Source organism: Leptodactylus fuscus, chromosome 7 (genome assembly GCF_031893055.1).
Source record: "Leptodactylus fuscus isolate aLepFus1 chromosome 7, aLepFus1.hap2, whole genome shotgun sequence".
In the NCBI taxonomy this organism is placed as follows: domain Eukaryota; kingdom Metazoa; phylum Chordata; class Amphibia; order Anura; family Leptodactylidae; genus Leptodactylus; species Leptodactylus fuscus.
In genome coordinates this window covers 27,501,693-27,525,448 of record NC_134271.1, presented here as the reverse complement: position 1 = coordinate 27,525,448, position 23,756 = coordinate 27,501,693, and the positions used below count along the sequence as shown (strand labels likewise).

At 44.2% G+C, this 23,756-nt stretch overlaps 1 protein-coding gene across 1 annotated transcript; it reads right to left on the bottom strand.

Moving 5' to 3' along the window:
• Window positions 1–2,466: 2,466 nt before the first annotated feature.
• DNAJC4 (DnaJ heat shock protein family (Hsp40) member C4) lies at window positions 2,467–23,721 on the bottom strand. The gene is made up of 7 exons (XM_075280523.1): window positions 23,661–23,721; window positions 14,638–14,735; window positions 10,268–10,361; window positions 6,880–7,109; window positions 6,360–6,518; window positions 3,958–4,044; window positions 2,467–2,656 (listed from the first exon to the last, which is right to left on the bottom strand). The coding sequence occupies exons 2-7, from the start codon at window positions 14,718–14,720 to the stop codon at window positions 2,554–2,556; spliced, it is 756 nt and encodes a 251-aa protein (XP_075136624.1). The 5' UTR covers window positions 14,721–14,735; window positions 23,661–23,721; the 3' UTR covers window positions 2,467–2,553.
• Between the last annotated feature and the right edge of the window lie 35 nt (window positions 23,722–23,756).

Below are 23,756 nucleotides of genomic sequence, written 5' to 3'. Positions count from 1 at the left end.
GAGGCAGAAAACTGGCATACAAGCTGTAATAAATCTGCCCCATTGAATCTTTATTGGCAGCAGAGCAGGCGTATAAAAGGCAGTTAAATCGAGTATTACCAAGTGTTTGTTTACTATACCGTTTTCGCCCCTGGTGAAAATTTAGATGGTATCCCAAGAGAACCCTATCTGTCGGAGCAATGCATGCAAATACAAGTCATGTGTGACAATTATGTTCAGCAAGACGATTGCAACAATTACAAATGACCCGGGTTCAGTCAAGCAAACCTAAAGTCTCATTATGAATAAATTGGGTAGCCAGTCCAGAAACTGATGAGTCAGCATGAGCGTGACAACTCTGCAGCCTGGATCTTATATGCATATTTTGCCTTTTCCGTCTGTGAACAAGGGTCATCAGCTAAATATAACATATGTGAGTATTTGTACACCTTAGGCCTCCATCCCGCACAAAACACCAGAAATTTCGACTGCTTGTCAGAAGCGTTTTTGGTGACGTTTTTTTATTTTTCAGCAATTTAATGTTCTTTTTGATGGAATTTTTAAAGTCTTACAACTATAAAATAAAAAAAGCCAGGACAAATAAAGTGTGGGAAACAACCCATATAGCAACGTCTCCCACATCTACCCCAAAATAACACTGCCATTAAGAGAACCACAAATTACCAGGGAATAGGTTGACTAACTAGGACAATCCATTTCCATATGTCACATTCGTCATAAGCCCCCCTCCCCCTTTTATGATTGAGAATAGAGAGAATTTATAGTCATGGCCAAAAGTTTTGACAAATTTTGATGCTTTGGTGCCGCATTCACATGAACGTCATTTTTAGGACACTTTCAGGCATTAGCAACTCCAGTCTTCATAAGGGCGGGTTCACACCTGCGCCAGTGTCCACTTTAGGCAATCCTGCAGGTTTCCGTCTTCTGCCCAGAGAAACTGGACAGGGGACAGAAACCCGGCAGTCAGTTTTCAAACCCATTCACTTGAATGGGTTTGCAAAGTGACTTCCCATGAGCATCTTCTGCCTCTCCACGGCGAAACCATATTTTTTTTAACCGGACACAAAGTCGGACATGCAGGACTTTGTGTCAGGTTAAAAAAAACGGTTTCGCTACGGACAGGCACAACACAAACACGGGCGGTCACTTTGCAAACCCATTCAAGTGAATGGGTTTGAAAACTGACCGCCGGGTTTCGGTCCCCTGTCCAATTTCTTGGGGCAAAAGACAGAAACCCAGCAGGATTGTCTAACGCGGACACGGGTGCAGATGTGAACCCGCTCTTACCCTGTCACTGGCAGAGGGTGCACCTCATAAAAAACGAAGCACACCAACCACCAGGCCGTGCGTCTTGACGGTGATCTATCTCAGCGCATAGCTGGTGTGGATTTTCCGGCTGCATTTATGCCACATTTCTGGTGTAAATGATAATAAATCTGGTTCCTGCTTATCCTCGACACACCATCTTTTTGGGAAAGTGATGAGTGCGGGGCAAAAATGCCAGAAAACTAGCGCACAAGGCGTAATAAATCTGTCCCACTGACGCCAATATGTCTATTCACACCGCAGGTTTCTATGATGTCCTATTTTTGTCCGCTTTCAGATCCCTCAATAGACTCAAGTGGGTGAAACGCTTTGTCATGAGCTGAGTTCAACCTGAATATCCCAAATTGTTCGTTTGTTAACAAAGCCGAACAATTGGGGATTCGTCCCAAAATGCATTTTGCTAAATTGTTATACTCTGGGGTCTCTTCAGATAGGTGAAGGCCCACGGGATGTGAAAAAACCTCACCACTTTTATGCCTCCTCGTGGTTCATGGTGCTTTCCTGGTGACAACATGCGCCCGGGGTCACCGCTGAGGCCTATGATTGGACCATTGGATGCCGTGAATTATAACGCCATGACACTCGTCGTGTCCATGTCAATGCTGAGGCCTAATCACAGACCTTAGCAGTGACCCCGGGCGCATGATGTCACTGAGGAAATTAAGAGATTGCCGGGCACTGCAAGGAGGCCCAAAAGAGGTAACATGGGTTATGTATAAATGTGTTTTTTGATTTTTACACCTCAACTGAAGAGACCTCATATAATAATAATAATAATAATAATAATAATAATAATAATAATTTCACTTCTAGTTCTATACAAATTTATTCGACCTGAATTGAATCAGGATTCAAGCCAGCCGAACCCAAAGCTAAATGAATCTTGGGAGTTCTTCCTCCCATGTTTATCCATTGGTCTACCAGTGCTTCAATGTATGGTATAGAAACAAAGGACTGGGCCTAATAAAATTCAACATGTCCAGTCTCAACTTCCACAACCATCAATGGACACTAGAAGACCCCTGGACCAAAATTGTTGGGTTTGGCTGCCTTTTTTTTGTGTAAAGGGGCCGTAAAAAAAATTCACTAAGCATTGTGTTATGGGTGAATCATTCAGCACAAACTATTACACATGGAAGCGGTTGTATATACAGTATTTTATTCACAGCACATATTACTCATATATATCTATGGTATGAAAAATACTTTTTGTTCACCCCTCCTCATTTATTTTGTAGCGTCGTCTTTGAGCGTTCGTCCATATAATTGCCGGAGCCTTTCTTCGTGTTTTTGCACTAGAATCTCCTGCTGCATGCTGAATCCATTCACCCTACATACAGAAAAATATGTAATATCACTATAGGACTAGGGTTGAGCGATCGGGATCGGAAAAGATCGGATTCCGATCTTTTCCCGCGGGATCGAGGTCGGAGATTATTTCCCACAATGCTTGGATACTGGCCAATCATTGTTAGCTTTTCCCACAAAGATTGGCCAGTAGCCAACGACCTCGATCCTGTGGGAAAAGATCGAATTGGAATCTGATCTTTTACGATCCCAATTGCTTAACCCTATATAGGACTATCCACAACATAAATAGCCATAAAGAACATGATGTTAAGAAAAGTGGCGAAATGCATTGGGTAACATGAACAAGACCACTAGGGAGTTGTGCAGCCGCGGAGCACTGCTGTATACTCTCTGCCAGACCCCATGTGTATAGAGATAGATATTTAATGCTTTTGTTGTTGTCACCCTACTTTTCCAAGTCTGTACTTACAAAGCGAATCAGATGGGGTGAGCTATAGGGGAGGCATGTGTCCGCAGTTCTGAATGCCAAGGAGTTGAGGAAGTCTGCCAAGAAGCCACTCTGCCATCTGATCGGGGCTGAGGTGCACTACACGGATGATTTTGGAAGAAAGTTTTCCTATCAGACCTGTATGGCATATACTGTGGATATGCCGTAAGTGTCTTAGTTTGGTATACCCCTTTAAGTAACTAACCCACAATGTTTTCTCTTTTGTATAGCCCTGGTAAAGACTCTGCTCTTTGGATTTAAGATAAAATATCAGTACAAAATGGCCAATTGTAATATTGTTCTAGGATGGAGGACAGTAACTCTATTATCAAGTGTGCTTGGCCCTAGGACTGTCTTATCATAACCATAATAACTAGAGGAAGTAATATGAAGATGACGTTTGTGTATATAACAAAATGAAGACAGAACAACAATATTCTATTTTCCTTCTGTATTTTAGATCTTTCAGGATAACAGATTCATGAAGTCTGTAAGAAGGGTAGAAGTATCTCCTCCGTTTTATTTCTAATATTATTTTTTTTTAAATTATTATTATTATTTTATTAAGTTTCCCCATTAATATCCCCTTAACTATTAATTAACTATCCCCAATAGTATCTATGGCAGGAAAATCTACAAACATACAAACTCCGTACAGATGATGTTCCTGGCAGGATTCGAACCCAGGACTCCAGCGCTGCTAACCACTGAGCCACCATGTTGCCCCCAAAACATAGAGAAAATCCTTGTGCTTTTCTTAAAAACGTGTTAGTGTCTAAATGTCGTAACTTTTTACTCTAAGCTTTCTGTGTGTAAGCGATGTGTGTTCTCACCTGGCAGTCTCTTTCCTCTCATTGTAAAATTTCATAATCTTCATCTGTTGTTCATCCATTTCCTTACGGCGTATGTCTCTGACAGCCCTATAACAAGGTATATCATGTATATTAAAAGGGGTATCCAGGATTTAAGAAAACTTTTCTGAAAGCGGTGAATATTTATGCTTTTCATCAGCCGGTGGCCTTGCCGATCTTGTGGCCCCCACATAGCAGGCCACAGCAAAAAAGCGCTGCGCGAAAAACCGTGGTCGGCATCTTGATTTTTCCAGCAGCGCTTTTCATAGAAAGTTCACAGAGGTTTCCCCTTCAGACCTTAGGCTTCCGATATATCTATAGGGAAACAGCTGACATGCAGCGATTCCAAAACCACAACGGGCTTGGAAATTGTAGTGTGTCCACTGCGCAATTTCCCGCAATGTGTGGATGGGATTCATTAGATACATGGGGCCCCGAGTGTGGTGGCAGCCGGGAGCATTGACAACCCCTACACCTGCCATCACAATATATTGTCAAACAGAAATTTTTCAGCATATTGCATTAGCAATGAAATAATTACATGCTCAAATCATCAATAAATGTAAGAAAAAGAGTTGAAATTAAAAAAAAAATTAAAGCAAAACATTAAAATTCAAGTCACTCACCCTTTTCCTAATTTTAGTATAAAAAAAATACATTACACAATAGAAAACCTATTTGGCATTGCCGCATCTGTCAATGTCCGAACTATTAAACTATCACGTTATTTATCCTGTAAGTAAAAAAAAAAAAAAGTCAAAATTGTCAAAATTGTATGCGTCTCAAAATGGTAGTGAAAAAAACAAGCCCTCAAACAGCTCCATCAACAGAAAATTTAGAAATGACAGATGTCAGAATATGGCAACACAAAAAAAATTTTCAGATTTTTTTGTATAATTGTTTTTTTCACCACTGTGCAATACATTACAAAGAACGCTGAATGATACCGTTAGAAAATAGTCATCTCACAAAAAAACAAGCCATTATATGGAAACGCTAATGAATAAATGAAAGATATATGGTTCTTGGAGGGTTGGAAGTACAATGGAAACATAAAAGCAAAAATTGTGTCCTTATAGGGTTATTGCATGATCGAAAGCCAGCCCCCATCCCCCGGGTCCCTCCATAGCCTCCTGTTTGGAAAAGGGTCTGGCTTTACTCTAGTTAGCTACTATGAAGAGAGAAGATGGGGGCTGGATCTGATCACGTGAGTCGGAACAAGCCCGTAACTCCCAGGTCCAGCTGAAACAAACACTTGAACCAGGTAAGTTAATTTCATGTCCCTTCAACGGGTTAGGGAGCCTTCACACGATGTAACGCTGCGCTCATTCTGATCGTAAAAACACATTCAGAATGAGCGCGTGAAAAGCAGCTCCCATTGACTTGAATGGGAGACGGCATACGTGCGCTCCCCATTGAAATCAATGGGAGGCTTTTTTTCCCTATGCTTTCAATGCATTACGCGCGTATGCCGGCTCCCATTCAAGTCAATGGGAGCTGCTTTTCACGCGCTCATTCTGAATGTGTTTTTACGATCAGAATGAGCGCAGTGTTACATCGTGTGAAGGCTCCCTTAAAGGGGTTGTCCCATTATGGATACTTATCCCTATCCATATGAAAGGAGATAAGTGTCTGATTGCTGGGAGCCCAATCGCCATGTCTCCTAGTGATCAGGAGGACGAGAGACCAAAAGACCCTCTAAGGGTATTTTCACATGGAGTTTTTTGCTGGCGGATTTTGATGTGGAATCCGCCTTACAATCCACCTGCAAAAAAGCTCCCTTTTGTTTCAATGGGAGTTGCTCGCCTTTTTTCCCACTAGCGATTTTTTTCAGCTAGTGGGAAAAAGAAGCGACATGCCCTATCTTCCCGCGGATTTCGTGGCTGGCTCAGCTGCAGTGGCCGCAACTCGAGACTCACTCCCAGTTAGGCCCATTCATTCGGGCCTACTCAGCAGCGGGTTGCCACGACGGCATGCCGATGCACTGCATTGGTATGCCGTTGCAGCTAGCCACACGGAGAACTCACACAGCGGAAAAGGTTTCCGCCATGTGAACGGGCCCTAAGGCCTCATTGTTTACCTCTATGGGGCTGCCAGGACTATAATCTCTGGAGGCGACAACAACCCCATGGAAGTAATTGGTGCTGGTCACACAAACGCACAAGGAGGCCTCTGTTCTCCTAATCACCAGCGATCGAGTCCCCAGCAATCAGACACTTTTCCCCTATCCGCAGGACAGGGAATAAGTGACCATGGCCACACAACCTAGTGGACGCCATTATAAGGCAATGGGTTCCAATGGGGTCTGAAAACGAACTAATGGGATTTGTAAATGTGATGTACATAAAATACAAAATAGAAGTAAACATGTTACAAATACTTACCTATAAAGCTCAAAGTGTACAAAGATACTTAGGCTTGCTACGATCACGCAATAAAAAACCACTGCTGTATGTTTCTGCCCACGATTTTCTGCTGACTCTTCCCAGTTTCCTTGTGGGGGAAAATCTGACCAATACCTCGAGCGATCTTCTGATGTCGACCTGATTGGATACAAGAAGATTCATACAATAAGTATCAAGCAACAAAGAGGGTAAGAGAGGGTAACTAATATGGAGCAGGGGAGTTTGGTCTGCCATATACGCTCATGACTTCTTTGTAGCCACATCATACAGAACATTCCTCCCTCTGCCCCTATACATCAGTATCAACCAAGGAAGGAATTCCTGATATCAAGGTATTTTGGAGATAAGAGAGGTAGGATGGGAAGTGGAGTCGTGAGGGTAATGTGCAAGGAAAGGGAAAGTAGGTATAGAAGGACAATGATGAGACTAGATGGACTTTACACTTATTGACAAGGATAAACCTAAAGATACCTGAAGGTCCCAGACGGTTTATTATTACCTGGTGAATGGTCCCTGAGATGTCTGATAAGATTGCTTCCAGTTGTATGTTGTGCTATGCGATGTATATGGGCCGCGCCCTGCTGAGCTCCAATTTTCTCTCTGTATGGCTTCCAAAAGTTGATCATATTGTGAGCGGGAAGAGTGCTTGCTTAACACTGTGTAAGCCTCATTCAGGCGCACAAACTGGGAGTGCAGAAGAGGGTTTGTGGGGTCACTGTCGGGATGGCACTAGGAGGAGAAAGGCAAAATCCTTAGAAAATATAGGAACTTATGACAGATAGTCTTAGAATAATGCAAGACATTTTCAGGGGAATCCATAGATATACGAAGTATAATATTAGCATAGCGCCACCTGCTGTTTCTATTACTAAGTTTTACTGTGTCCACCTCAGTAACTGTGCCGAGGTGGACACACATGTTCAGTGTCTTCCCCGTTTGTCAGGTTCAGTAATGGTCTTGTTCTAATTGACTTTGCTCAGAATCTCTTTTCACAAGCAGAGAAGACGTTGCGCTATAAGAAGTAGCTGGCCAACCACACCAGGGATCATTTTGTATACCCAATGGAGCAGAGAGAGGGCAGAAAACCGAACACGAGCGTCCACCGCCGCAGATTTACTGAGGTGGTCACAGTAAAGGCTTTTCACAAAAACAGCAAGTGGCCCAATTCTAACATTAATTCTGAAATATCTTGACACCTACATAGATAAACAAAAAAATCGTTATAAATGTGGGCTAGATTTATTTATAAACATTATTCTTTATGGACAAGCCCTTTAACATAAGGAAATAAGAACCTGATCCAAGATTGGTTATAACTAACACGTAAATGAACCTCCTTATGGATAATGAGCTTGTTGGAAGCTTCCAAATTTGTTCTCATCACACAATGGGGAGATTTATGAAGACCGGCATTTTGAACACCAGTCTTCATATGTCAGAGTACATGCTTCATTTATGACAATCGTACCCCTCCTCGTAAATCAGGAGCGTCCTCTACTAGGCTGTGCCCCTGCACTATAATCTATGCCAGGTGGGAGCAAGTATATATTTCAGCTAGAAATTATCCCAAATCTTGCAGGTCCCGCGGCAACGAATATGCCCTTGCCCTGGGCGTAACTTGAGGGGGTGCAGGAACCTTACAGATCAGCTAGTCTAAGCAACATAGGCCATAGACGTCACGTTTATTCAGCATGTGGTCTATTTGGAGTTATTCAAGTGAACGAGGATGAGCTGGAATACCAAGCCCAGCCTCTAGGTAGTGTATGGACTATGCTGGGTAGTCATTGAAGAGGCCATAACGCCCACCCGAACATTGTGGTCTGCTGATTGGAGCAGACCCCCACCAATCTGATATTCATGACCTATCCTTAAGACAAGTCATCAATATTACAACCCTAGAAAACCCCTTTAATTGTAAGAGATGCTTGGTATAATGTAATATATTATAAAGCCTGGTGGATATAAAGCACATCACATGAGTAGTACACAAACCCCCCCCATTAGACTTGTTCCTTCAGTGTCTATCTAGGATTTAGGATGCTTTTAGGGGTGTGAAGTGATCAAAACTTATGACAAGGGATGCTTACGGAAAAACAGAATTCCTTCTGAGGAATGATGGGGGATGTATATAAACTAATGGAAAGGTTTTCCTAATTTCCTTATCACTGGAGATCACTGTGACATGATAAGGAAGCCCGAGCCTTGGCCATTTTATTAACTCTTTAAATGCCAACATGTCAAACGAATCCAGTCGCTACTGCAATGGGGGTTTAAACTAAAGCTAGAAGGCGATGGAGAAATCTCTGCATGTACCCTGCCAATCTGATGCATATTTGGCAGACGCTGCCATAGATATTGGGTCGAGGAGAGACTAGGCATGAGCAGCACGCACTTACAAACAGGACTACAGATGGACATACAGATTTCAACAAGACCAGATGACCATCTAATATGTACGATGGCCTCCTGACTGTTCCCAGTGGTAGATGTCGGGGGGGGAATAAGGATTATGCAGTTGGATTCCAGTAGCCTCATCCTTTTATTTTTGGGGATATATGTCACTGCTAGAGTCCTCTTGGCCAACAACTGTCTATGATGCATAGCTGACGTACATGAAATCAGTGGGTGTCTTAGCGTGTTTTACAACATATCCTATTGATTGTCAAAGACTATATTTTACCGTTGCAATATTCACATGTGAATAAACCCCCGTCTACATGGGGCCTCCAGTGACTGCACAACTATATAGGTGCCTACCCGTATAATCATATGATATTTGGCGGCAGCATGTGAACCAGCCTGCGTCCATAGGTGGCTACTGCTATGTTGGAATGAACCAAAAAACTACTCAGCCCCCTATTCAATAATGGTTAAGTCTTTGAAGATGCAGCTGAAGGTATAGTAAACCAGATAACTTGTGTCGATAGCCCCTTGGAATTCAATATTGGTGTTTTTTTAAAGGACATAATATTGATGTTTTTAGGATAGCCTACCAATATCAGATTGGTGGAGGTCCGACTCCTGGCACCACCGCTGATCAGATAACTGAAAAGGTTGCATCCTCTTTATAGGAATTCTATTATTAAAATCAATTTTTTTTCCGATCACATGTCAGAATATCCTTAAGAAAGGCTATTCTTCTCCTACCTTTAGATGTCTTCTCCGCGCTGCCGTTTGATAGAAATCCCAGTTTTCGTCTGTATGCAAATGAGTTCTCTCGAAGCAATGGGGGTGTCCCCAATACTGTGAGAACTCTCCAGCACCGCGCAATCTTCTGCGCATGCGTAGAATTTTGAACCCAGCTCTGGAAGAAGACGCGCAGAGAGGATGTTTCTGAAGATGGAAGCGGTGCTGGAGATTTCTCTCGCAGCATTGGGGACGCCCCCAGTGCTGCGAGAGAACTCATTTGCATACAGACGAAAACTGGGATTTCTACCTAACGGCAGCGTGGAGAAGACATCTAAAGGTAGGAGAGAAATAGCCTTTCTTAAGGCTATTCCTACATGTGATCGAGAAAAAATGTGATTTTAATGATAGCATCTAGAGATGAGCGAACACTGTTTGGATCAGCTGTTCCGAACAGCACGCTCCCATAGAAATGAATGGAAGCACCTGGCACGGCGATCGGCCGCCGGCAAAGTGTACGTGCCAGGTGCTTCCATTCATTTCTATGGGAGCGTGCTGTTCGGAACAGCTGATCCAAACAGTGTTCGCTCATCTCTAATAGCATCCCTTTATCATTTATCAGTACAGCACATTTTTTGGTAGTGGTACCATTTCATTCACAGCTACTACCAAATGGACAGCACAGTGTCTTGTAAACAATAAAGGGGATGTGACACATTGTGGAGCGCCGTGTTTAACACATGACAGTGAGTAAAACTCACCTTCTTGGACAAGGTGAAAAAGGCATTCTTAATTTCCTCACTTGTGGCCTTTCTTTCAACACCTAGGACTTGGTAATGGTCCTTCAAACTTGACCTAAATGTAAAATATGAATTATTAAAATATAAAATATCATAATTAACATTCATTGTATTAATTGTGGGTCTATATACTGTATATCTCTATATGCATATACACACACAGTTTGCTCAACTATGATACTGTTCGCATTTCAAGATCTTTGTAACGTTGAAAAACTGCACTCAAACTTACTCACATGTAAGTAGTGTTAATAATGAATACTATTAAAGGGGAAGGAGCATTAGAAAATTACATTTTCATTTCAATATCAATTTTCAGCTTCACTGTGTAGAACAGCACAGAGTCATCTCATCATCATTAAAGAGCATTATGTGCAAAAGAACAGAACCCAAGAGTCAGTAAATCCAAATATCCCCCATATAGACTGTAATAGTAACATGTAGTCATTCCCTACACCCTGGAGTGCACAGTACAGGTCGGCCAGTGCTCACTTGCTATATTACATGTATGATATAGAGATTTATTCATGATGTAGGATACAGAATGATAGAGTAGCCAAAAAGTTGTCCACCTGCTCAAACGTACCAGCTAGGAATGAAATATCTGGGACCCGTCTGCTCTGGATTCTGTTGGGTAAACCGTGAAGCGCGTCTTGATTTACTTCTTAGTCGCAATGTAAAATATGTATCAGTCAGTAAACCTGGGGGAGACCTCAGAAGGAATTCCCAGAATTTATTAAGTGCTGGTTGTCCCACACATCTTTACAGGGAGCAGCCTTCTCCTTCACTGCTTTATCTAGTGTTGATACCACTTAGGTAGGGAATGCCATGGCCAAAACATCTATGTTTGTAGGTTCTTGTGTAACCCATGTGTCATTGCTGAGTGGTAGATTACAAGGTAATTACTGTAAAATTCCCATAGGGCAGAACTACTTCTGTGTTCGGGGGCACAGCCAAGGCGCATGAAGTAGCAAAGTTTACCTTGACACTGCATATTCCATCACCGAGTACGACAGAAGCCATTGAAAGAATTGGGTTTACCAAACTAAATAACTGATGGCCTATCCTTAGCATAGTTCATCAATTAAACACTGGCAGGGGTCCAACACAGACCCCTCGCTGATCAGCTGTTTCAGGTTGCAGTGTTCCGGTGAGCACTGCAATTACAGCAACGTACATTTGCTGTACAGTGGCTATGCTTGGTACCCCAGCTCAGCCCATTGACTTGAATGGGACTGAGCTATAATCAGGCCATGTGATCTATGAACATGATGTCACACAGTCTCTACTAGAGATGATCCTGGTGTTGATCCCACACAAATCTTCAATGGATGATCTACAATAAGGACATCAAGCACCCTAAGATCACCTCGGAAAACCCCTTTAATGCATTAAAAAAGCACTCCAGCAAACACAGCTTTCCTTCCTTGCAATCCAGCTTCTCCACGTCTCCTGATCAGACTCCGTCTTGACTTTTATATTTCTCTTTGCTCTGCTTTCCATCCCTTGATGCATCAGCACTGCATCACCCTGACAGCTAAAGACTGTACTATATCTACCTGCAGGGGGCAGTGTAATTATCCTGATCGCTATACTCCCCTACATAATCTAAGACAGTATAAGTATACGAGAGGGACAACATGGTGGCTCAGTAGTTAGCATTACAGCCTTGCAGCACTGGAGTCCTGAGTTTGAATCCTGCCAAGGACAACATCTGCAAGGAGTTTGTATGTTCTCCCCGTGTTTGTGTGGATTTCCTTCCATACTCCAAAGACATACTGATAGGGGAAAAATTTACGTTGTGAACCCTACATGGGGCTCACAATCCACATAAAAAGAAAAAAAAGTATAAGTATACGAGTCACACAACCTTACTGAAGAGCAGGATTAAGACAGCTAAGTAACAAAAAGCTAAACTCACATCAGTCCGTTGTTCTTATCCATCATAGGATCAGACCAACAGACTAAAAATGAATATAATGATGGACACAGATGAATCTGTCATCATTCACTGCAATGTAAAAAAAAGAACAAGATGGAACCTTGTGTCATCCTAGTGGAGTCTAAGTGATCAAACCCCCAGGGATCTAATATTTATCCTTCATCATAAGTGTTTGCAGGGAACCCATTCTAAGGCAGCCAGTTGTACAATGTTTCACATTGATATCGTGTAACGCTGGTGTCATGAGTTCAATTCCGAAATGGCCAGCATCTGGAAGACTTTACATCCTCAATGTTTGCTGCCTATGGCACTTCAGTTTCCTCCCAAAACTAAAAACAGGGTAAAAGGCAGTTTATTAGCAGAATAAATAACCTGCGTCCTCCTCAATGTGTGTGGTAAGGAAATGCAATTGAATATTTCAGTATGCAGGGACCAATGCGAATAAACACTACTGTATATATTGGAGGATCATGAATGAATGACAGGTAGTGGCTTCGGGAAATATAAGGGAGGTAAGGTAAAGGGGTTTGCCCTATCATGGTGTATATTGGAGTTCTCTTAAATCTGAATAAATATAATAATTCCAGTTTCTAGATATTGCTATTACATACCGTAATTATTATGGCGCCCCCTGGTGGTCTTTCGAACATTCATAACATTCAATTGTCCAGTGTCTGTGAGCAATAATTGAATCCTATCATAGCTTATACACCAGTATTTCTGTTATTGTATAGGCCAGATAGGAAGTGAGTATTCAGACAAATGTGCCGTGCACGCGGCTGTGAAAATAGAACACCCAAGGGTAACCTGATTTCAAGGATCCCTTATAGGGTCGAGTCTACTGAAGGATCAATGAAAACAGCTCAAGAAATGGCATTTCAGGGCAACACGGTGGTTCAGTGGCTAGCACTGCAGCCTTGGAATCCTGGGTTCGAATCCCGCCAGGAACAACATCTGCAAGGAGTTTGCATGTCCTCCCCGTGTTTGCGCAGATTTCCTCCCATACTATAAAGACATACTGGTAGGAAAAAAAAAAGTACATTGTGATCCCTATATGGGGCTCACAATCTATATTTTTAAAAAAAGAAATGGCATTTTTAAATATTTAATTGATAAAAGGGCCACACGGTGGCTCAGTGGTTAGCTCTGCAGCCTTGCAGCGCTGGAGTCCTGGTGTTCAAATCCCGCCAAGGGCATAAAACCATGTGCAAGGAGTTTGTATGTTCTCCCTGTGTTTGCATGGATTTCCATCCCATATTGCAAAAGACATACTGATAGGGAAAAATGTACATTGTGAGCTCTATGTGGGGCTCACAATCTACATTAAATAAAAATATATATAATATATATATTTAATGGATAAATTCCCCCCCCCAAAAAAAATCCCAAAAAGCTCAGCGGCCAGCACTGTTGGGGTCCTAGGTGAAAATCTGACCAAGGACAACATCCTTGGTACTCCATTTTCCTCCCACACTCCTGGCATAGATAGGGAATATAGATTGTGAGTCCTACTGCGGACAGTGACTGTCTATATCTGTACAGCGCTGCAGAATATGTTGGCATTATACAAGTAAGCCAAATAAATAAAACCAGTCATGTGACTAGATCCATTAATGTCTACGCGGCTGGGTGCAGGCTGTTAGTTCAGAGGACCCCATTATGTGAATAAGCACTTTGGCTATGTTCACATTTGTACTGCGGCTTCAGTTGCTAACAGAACCCTTTGCCTAATCTAATGCGGACACTGAAAGGACCCCAATGACTTACCATGATGTCCATCAGGTACTTCTGAGTTGTCGATTGTTGGGAAAATAACCCAAATTGCAAAGATATTTCTCAATCAAAAATGAATCTACAAATAGTCTTCAAGGAAGATCTGGAGTCTAAAACTGTGCTGAAAAATTCGGCTTATACTCGAGTATATACAGTACTTATATACTATCTGCAAACTGTCAGAGGATTCAGTCCCAATTTTTTTGTGCACTCCCATATCCTGACAAAATCCTGAATGTGTGAACGTGGCCAAGTCTTTAGATGCGGTATCTTCTCCAATTTCTCAGGACACATTAGGTGGATGTTTTCATGAAAGATGAGATGCAATGAGTATTGTTGTGTACGAGATCTACACACTGGGATGTATTAGATGTGCCATGACCATGTAGCAATTACACGCTATATAAAAGGATTTTATATACTTGTACAATACCAAAAATTCACCATGAAATGTCCTGATCTGATCAAACATGGTATTAGATTGCAAACAATAGCAGCAGGGTACAGAGAATATCCATTACTATAATGTACAACATTCAGGTACGTAGGGGGCGCAATGCGAGAGGGGTCATGTCACAAAACCAATATGGCCTCTCTCAGCCATAAACCACCTCACCGTGAGTGAGTTCCAGCACAACGATGGGCCTGCAGCATACATAGTTGGAGTCCTTCTTTACACACGCCCCGCCATAACATCATGGGTCATGTTACTCCCTGTGAGTCAAGAGACAATATAGTCAGTCTAATAGAATAACAACGTGATATATTACCTTCATATAATACGTTTTTTATTATAATACAGCAGGGGTTGGCACCTTGCGGGGCAGCTGGCCTATGGGTAAAACCTTGGCAGTGGCTTAAAAAAACCCCAGCCGCAACAGGAAATCCTTTTTAGGAGTATACACTCACCGGCCACTTTATTAGGTACACCATGCTAGTAACGGGTTGGACCCCCTTTTGCCTTCAGAACTGCCTCAATTCTTCGTGGCATAGATTCAACAAGGTGCTGGAAGCATTCCTCAGAGATTTTGGTCCATATTGACATGATGGCATCACACAGTTGCCGCAGATTTGTCGGCTGCACATCCATGATGCGAATCTCCCGTTCCACCACATCCCAAAGATGCTCTATTGGATTGAGATCTGGTGACTGTGGAGGCCATTGGAGTACAGTGAACTCATTGTCATGTTCAAGAAACCAGTCTGAGATGATTCCAGCTTTATGACATGGCATTGCATTATCCTGCTGAAAGTAGCCATCAGATGTTGGGTACATTGTGGTCATAAAGGGATGGACATGGTCAGCAACAATACTCAGGTAGGCTTTGGCATTGCAACGATGCTCAATTGGTACCAAGGGGCCCAAAGAGTGCCAAGAAAATATTCCCCACACCATGACTCCACCACCACCAGCCTGAACCGTTGATACAAGGCAGGATGGATCCATGCTTTCATGTTGTTGACGCCAAATTCTGACCCTACCATCCGAATGTCGCAGCAGAAATTGAGACTCATCAGACCAGGCAACGTTTTTCCAATCTTCAATTGTCCAATTTCGATGAGCTTGTGCAAATTGTAGCCTCAGTTTCCTGTTCTTAGCTGAAAGGAGTAGCACCCGGTGTGGTCTTCTGCTGCTGTAGCCCATCTGCCTCAAAGTTGGACGTACTGTGCGGCGTTCAGAGATGCTCTTCTGGCTACCTTGGTTGTAACGGGTGGCTATTTGAGTCACTGTTGCCTTTCTATCAGCTCGAACCAGTCTGGCCATTCTCATCTGACCTCTGGCATCAACAACGCATTTCCGCCCACAGAACTGCCGCTCACTGGATGTTTTTTCTTTTTCGGACCATTCTCTGTAAACCCTAGAGATGGTTGTGCGTGAAAATCCCAGTAGATCAGCAGTTTCTGAAATACTCAGACCAGCCCTTCTGGCACCAACAACCATGTCACGTTCAAAGGCACTCAAATCACCTTTCTTCCCCATACTGATGCTCGGTTTGAACTGCAGGAGATTGTCTTGACCATGTCTACATGCCTAAATGCACTGAGTTGCCGCCATGTGATTGGCTGATTAGAAATTAAGTGTTAACGAGCAGTTGGACAGGTGTACCTAATAAAGTGGCCGGTGAGTGTAAGGCTAGGTTCACATCTGCGCCCGGTCTCTGTCCCCAAATCCGCTTAAAAATTGTAAACAGGACTTTTCTCTCCGCATTTATTCACCTTTTTCAGGCGGAAACCTGGCAAACCCCATTATAGTCTATGGGGTCCGCGGGTAACAACTTTTTTTTAAGCAGATTAGGTTTCCATTTGTGGGGTCCCCAGCAGACCCCACAAACGGAAACCCAAACGCAGGAGTGAAGCTAGCGTTAGATTGCTCACATCCACTGGAAATGGATCAGGACAACAGACTGTCACCACTAGGAAATCTTTAAAACTCTGCAAATTTTTAAATAATTTCTATTTACAAAAATGTAAAATTTTTAATCGTCTACAAATTCAAATATGGTTGTGATCAAGGGAAAATCCTTTTAAGCTCCAGTTTGGGGGCTGTACATTGGTCTAGCCCACTCCTCTGATACTGATGCTGATCCGAACAGTACTCGCTCATCTCTATTTATGAGTATCTTGTAGATGTTTGTAGGCTGCAGTCACACTAGCGTTCGTGTACCATTCAGTGACTTAAAATATGCAGGCCTTTTCTCTCTGCCAATTTCGGGTGGAAACGCGGCGGACCCCATTATAATCTATGGGTTTCCAAAGGTAACCGATTTTTAAGTGGATAAAGTTTCCGTTCTAAAGCTAACCCAAAAAACGGAAACCCCAACGCTCGTGTGAATCTAAAGCTATTGTTTCATAAAAGGCACTTTTTCAAAAATACTTGCTTTGTTGAACATCGCAGCATGTCAATTCTACCTATCGAAACGCGTTTCTAAATAGGGGCAGAAAGTCGGCAGAGGAAAATTCTGCAAACTTAGTTTTTTTTTCTGTAGCGTTATTTCGCTGCATCTTGCTATGTGGGGCCTTAGCCTAAAGGAAGCCTTTGTTAAAAATAAAAAGGGGAGTGGGGGATGGTTACAGGGAATGTGATTTGATGCCTGGATTAAAATTTGCTTTACTACTCACTACCAAGTTGTATCCATAACATGTCAGAAAATGTCATATAAAGTGTTGACGACAGTATATAACCTATAACAGAGATGGGATATAGTCACTAATGAGATGTATCGTGTCATAGTCAGTATGGGGTCAGTACGGCTTCTGTATTAGGTTGCAGGATGTAATTATCACTCAGTGCCCGTCATCACTATAGTTCTAATGCAAGTAACCGTGTAATTGGCTACAAATGGCAGGGAAATTTTTGGCTTTCACTTCAATGTATGGTAAAATACAGGCCGGCAATTACGGTAGCTATGCAGATACTGGGAAGAATCCAGTCTGTGCCACTTCTCAGCTCTCTGCTTAGAATACAAGGGAGGGGACATAGGGTGGCTGCAAAGTCTTAGAAACTACATATTGTAGAGCAACGCTGCAAAATTGGCTGGGCCATGTATATGGGACTGAGCGCAACCAATGACTTATATGTCACTCAAGGTTTTATTAGATAGATATAGACAAAACTTCATCAAGGCTTGCTTCATTATATACAAAGAATGTATACGATGACTAATATTAGAGCTATAGTTCCATACATCCGCCAGATTTCCCGTCCCAAACCAAGTCGGGACACTCAGATTCTATGGATTGTAGTCCCCACTTCTCCATGGATTCAATGTCCTGTCCCTTATATAGTACTGGACACCAGAACCCAGTGGCGTAACTACCGCAGAGGCAGTTGCCACAGGGCCCAGGCCATTAGGGTGCCCGGTGACAGCCGCTACGGTTTTTTTTTTTTGTTTTTTTTAATAGGCCGTTATGGGCCCTATTTACTTGCTGATCCTGGCTGGGCGGGATCGGTAAGTGATACCGCGGGCCCCACAAATACTATCAATATACTTGGGGGTCTTTGCAGACCCCCGAGTATAATGATTGGCGGACCGGGAGAGGTAAGGAAACGTAAAAAACACTTTTATTTACCTCTCCACGATCCTGCCAAGCCTCCTTCCTACTTGTCTGACGTCTCTGACGACATATGAACCCGGCCTGCTTCCCGGGTCATGTGACGTCTGACGTCATAGAAGTAGGACAGCAGCGGAGAAGACAGCGTAGGAGCCGGGGGACAGGTAAGAAACAGTAATTTTTTATGTTTTTATTCCCCCGGGTCTCCGATTATTATACTCTGGGGGTCTGAAAATCCCCAGAGTATAATAATTGTTTATGGGTGTCCACAGTGGGGCATAATGCTGTGTGCAGGGGCCACTATGGGGGATAATACTGTGTGCCGGGGCCACTATGGGGCATAATGCTGTGTACAGGGGCCACTAAGGGACATAATACTGTGTGCAGGGGCCACTAAGGGACATAATACTGTGTGCAGGGGCCACTATGGGACATAATACTGTGTGAAGGGGCCACTATGGGGGATAATACTGTGTGCCGGGGCCACTATGGGGCATAATGCTGTGTACAGGGGCCACTAAGGGACATAATACTGTGTGCAGGGGCCACTAAGGGACATAATACTGTGTGCAGGGGGCACTAAGGGACATAGTACTGTGTGCAGGGGCCACTATGGGACATAATACTGTGTGCAGGGGCCACTATGGGGGATAATACTGTGTGCAGGGACCACTATGGGGCATAATGCTGTGTACAGGGGCCACTAAGGGACATAATACTGTGTGCAGGGGCCACTAAGGGACATAATACTGTGTGCAGGGGGCACTAAGGGACATAATACTGTGTGCAGGGGCCACTAAGGGACATAATACTGTGTGCAGGGGCCACTAAGGGACATAATACTGTGTGCAGGGGCCACTATGGGGGATAATACTGTGTGCAGGGGCCACTATGGGACATAATACTGTGTGCAGGGGCCACTATTGGGGATGATACTATGTGCAGGGGGCACTAAGGGACATAATACTGTGTGCAGGGGCCACTAAGGGACATAATACTGTGTGCAGGGGCCACTAATGGACATAATGCTGTGTACAGCGGCCACTAAGGGGCATAATACTGTGTGCAGGGATTACTAAGGGACATAATAGAGTGCGGAGGAGGGGGTCGGTCGAGGTCTTCTGTGTCGGTTGGGGGGGGGGGGGCCCATGTCAAAAGTTCGCCACGGGGCCCCGCCATTCCTAGTTACGCCACTGCCAGAACCCCAAAGAGGTTGAGACTGCTAGCGTTATAGATTACTACGATACTTGGAGTCTGGGTCTCCAGACTGGATTTGGATTTTCCAACCCATATTCACCTTTGTACAGGAGGCCTAAGACTCTGCATTCACTGAGTTAGAGCCCAGCATTAGACATAAAATCAGTACATCCGAGGGTTGTGATGGATGTCGTGGTCCCATTGTAAGGGATATATTTTGTAGAAATGGGCGGTATAGCTATACCTGAGAAAGAACATGTGTGGCACGCTTCAAATGGTACACGGTCTCCAAAAATGTTTACACATATGGAATTTTCCTAACACCAGGTCTACACATACAGTCCGTACAGAACCTAAGAACTTGTAAAGAATGATGAGGGGGCAAAAATCCCATGAGGAGCCATAAGGAAAGCCATTCCCCCCCCCCCCCCCCCAGAAATTAAGTGAAGGGATGTTAGGAAGGGATAATAGTAGGTTTAGGAGAATGTAGTGTAGGAAAACAAGGCAAGCACTACATACAAAATGGCATGTAGGCAGGATAGGCGATTCCAGGTAGTCTAAGGGGAGGGGGAGTGGTAAAAAAAACAATGGCTGGTCATTGCGGTGAGAAAATAGGTGTCAGTGTTAACTAAATAAGGAACTGGAAAGGGGTATTCAAAGCCAAGAAAGAGGATTGTAGGGTGTACCTGTCCTGCCCTGGCTGCCTAATGTTCATCTGCAGATGTGGTTGTCAGGGCCGGCGTCAGCGCACGGCATAGTCGGGCAAGTGCCCGGGCCCACAGAGCCTCTGGGGGCCCCCCGGCACTTGCCTGTCAAGATTTCAGCTCATCGGCGTCCGTCCGCCGATGAGCTGGAATACATACGCGATTAAAGCAGGAGCTGTGAGTTCAGCTCCTACTTTAAAGCTCCGGCCCGGCTTGCGTGTGTAGGCGCGATGACGTCATCACGCATACACACGCAAGCCAGGCCGCAGCTAAGCAGGAGCTGAACTCACAGCTCCTGCATCGCGTATGTGACTGGAGAGAGGAGCGTCGGGGGAACGATGGAAGGTGAGTGATGGAAGGTGAGTGTAAGTGTTTGTTTTGTATTAAATATAAAGGTGGAACATAATGAAGGGGGCCCATGAAACTGGGGGGCAAATGAAGGGGAGGGGGGGAACGGCATGACACTGGGGAACATGAAGGTGGTGGGGAGAGAACGGCATGAAACTGGGGACAAAGATGGAGGGGGCCCAAAGAAACTGGGGGGCAAATGAAGGGGAGGGGGGAACAGCATGACACTGGGGCAGATGGGGGGGTGGAACAGCATGACACTGGGGCAGAGACGGGGGACATGAAACTGTGGGCAGATGAAGGGGGAGAATGTGATGAAACGGGACAGAGATGGAGGGGGGACATGAAACTGGGGGCAAAGGAAGGGTGTATATGAAACTGGGGGAGAGATGGAGGGGGGCATATAATTTACGGGTGACTGTAGGAGGATTGTACTGTGTGGGAGCACATGATAAATGAATGAGAATGGGTGGAATCAACAAAAGTGGGTGGAGCCATATTTGCCGCGGCGCGCAAAGCGCGCCGCACATTTTGCTCCTCTTTCTTCTCTTTAAAAATTGGGAGGTATGGCGTTGGTGACACCACACTCCTGCATGACGTCACTTGCTTCATCTACGACGCACAGTGTCTCGACTCCCCCCGCCTCCTTTACAAGGGGGCCCACTGAGGCTCTGTCGCCCAAGGGCCCATAAAAACCTGGAGCCGGCCCTGGTGGTTGTGTTGTAATGTTTGTGCATTGTGAGGCCGGATTACTGCACATCACACGATTTACTGGGTGCGCCAAGAAAATTGAGAAATATTAGCCTAAAATTGGCACATTTTTGGCACATGAAGCTAGCCTGGTGATGACCAGAGGTTGCTCCTAATGTCTATTGGTTTGAAGAGCAGTGCGGTTAGCCGGGTGGCTCAGTGGTTAGCACTGTTACCTTGCAGCGCTGGGTTCAAGTCCAGCTAAGGACAACATCTGTATAGAGTTTGTATGTTCTCCATGTTTGTGTAGGTTTGCCTCCACACTCCAAAGACGTACTGATAAAAATGTAGATGATGATCCTTACTGGGGACAGTGACCAATGACAATATCTGTACAGCACTGCAGGATATGCTGGTGTGATATGAGTATAATAAAACATATAATAAAACTAGCAGAAGGACCCAGCTTCGTATGGGTATAGTTCATTTTTTGTTTGTGTAGTGGCCCCATAACAATTGGCCTTGGTCTATTTAGTATGTCGTTTGTGTGTAGTTTAAAGAGGTTTCAATGAAAAAGAATGCTGAAATCCAGTATGGCAGTCCAGTATAGGTACAGTCTATTTATGGCTGTGCTGTTATGGAAACCTGATAAATTAAATGTGAAGTTATATTGGCTGATACACATCATACAACCGAATATTTAAGGACCTATGAACTGCTATTGACTAATACAGGTCATAAATAGCTTGTTTGGTATGGAAACCTGGTGTAAAGCTGTGTGTATGTCAAGACGAACTGGCAAGTTTCCATTGGTCCATAAGCTTTATGTGATCATGTGTATCTCAGTATGGATATGAGTGAAAAACCTGCGATCAGCTGTTATGGAAACCTGGAGTAAAACTGTGTGTACGTGACCTTGTGTAACAGAGTCATCTAGAGCGCCCTACACCTTTAAAGCTGACCTACAGCAGTGAAGACAAATGGCTGGGTTGTTATGGACACTTGGAGTACAGCTGTGTGCATGTGGAGACTAAGTGCCTGCGAACTTCTATTGGCTCAAAAGGGACATGTGACGGTGTGTATGGCCGTTGGAATATGAGTGAAACACTTGCAGGCTTCTATTGGCTAGAGCAGGGGTAGGGAACCTTTGGCTCTCCAGCTGCTGTGAAACTACAACTCCCAGCATGCTCCATTCACTTCCATGGGAGTTCCCAGAACAGCAGAGCCAGTATGCATGCTGGGAGTTGTAGTTTTGCAACAGCTGGAGAGCCGTACGTTCCCTACCCCTGGGCTAGAGCATAAAATTTTTTGGGCATACTGTATCTCAGGTACGGTACGTCCTAGAGAGCTGAAACCAGGTCTAAAACCTTCCCGGACACCTGATGTACCTGTGCACCAAATTTAGTGAAAATCAGTCCAGTCATTTGGTCGCGCATAAAGGACAGACAGACAGAAACTCATTTTTTTTTTTATATCTACCTAAGATAAGAGATAATGGGAAGGGCAGGGGTACCACAATCTGTCGGGTTCACCCAGCGGTTCTTGTAGTGTGTAGTTTAGTAAAGTGCCTGCATACCACAATATAAACCCTATATACTTATAGGCTTTAGCAAGTGCATTCCTTATGGGGGTCCTGTGGCTGGCTTAGGTATATAACCAGTGTCAGGCCTCATTTGCATCTGTGTTTATATTCCATCCAGAGGAGTCCGCATGAGGACCCCCCCGAACGAAATACCGAACGCAACTGCAAGTGGTGTACCAGTGAAAGCATACGGACCCCATAGACTATAATGGGGTCCATGTGCTTGCTGCCAGATCTCGGCAGAGATCATGCGAACAGGAAAGTAGTTTACAATCTACTTTCCTGTCTGCATGATTCGTGTGGGCAGCGCGTGGCAAGCACACGGACCCCATTATAGTCTATGGGGTCCTTGTGCTTTTACTGGCACACCACTTGCAGTTGCGTTCGGTATTCCATTCGAGGGGATTCCATGCAGACTCCCCACACAGATTACCTAACGCAGATGTGAATGAAGGGTCAGACTGGCCCACCAGAAGAACCTCCGGTAGCCCCTGCTCTATAACAATAAAGCAAATGTTATTATGCCGTTATTATGACATAACTCCGGTCACATGACCAAAAGATCGCCATGTCTCCCTGCAACTCCTTCACTTAAGTTTGTGAATGGCGTCGCATTGTGACAAAAAAAGTCGATAAATGTTCAATTGTTCTGCAGCCAGAAGTCGTGTTACCTGGCTTCAGGGTTGTTTGAGGGTGGGCAACCTAAATAATTTGGTCCCAAGAATCCTCAGTCTGACACTTTATGGGACTACAGTCTGACAGACGTAAACTACAACTAGAGCATTTGCCAAGTCGGCCATGTTGGTCTGTATCCCATAGGCAGACGTTGTCTAGTCCATTGTTTTACCTATTCATGGAAGCAAAACAACCCCGGAGATAACTCCCTGCACATAGGCCTCCTATACACAATGGTATTATGCCCAGCACGTTCATTGTGCACACACTACGCACAGCCGCGCTCCCCCTATAATGACTTACTACATGACTGTCCCCCCATAAAAGGTTACACAAGCGCGGGGTAAACCATTTATACGCTGGGGGGGTCCACAAGCCAATCCCACTTACCGTCTTCACAGATGTCACCTTCGATGGGCCGCGCATGCACTAACCAGACGCTAGTTCTGATTGGCTGCGACGTGACTCGGTGGCCGGCAGCGGTGA

Bases quoted from the DNA above. Each gene is read 5' to 3' on its own strand.
- DNAJC4 (XM_075280523.1), bottom strand. From the start codon at position 14,720: ATGATGTTATGGCGGGGCGTGTGTAAAGAAGGACTCCAACTATGTATG. The intron at 7,110-10,267 runs GTGAGTTTTACT...TTCTCCTCCTAG, and splicing joins TTTTCACCTTGTCCAAGAAG to TGCCATCCCGACAGTGACCC. The intron at 6,519-6,879 runs GTAATAATAAAC...GTATCCAATCAG, and splicing joins TCTCAGGGACCATTCACCAG to GTCGACATCAGAAGATCGCT.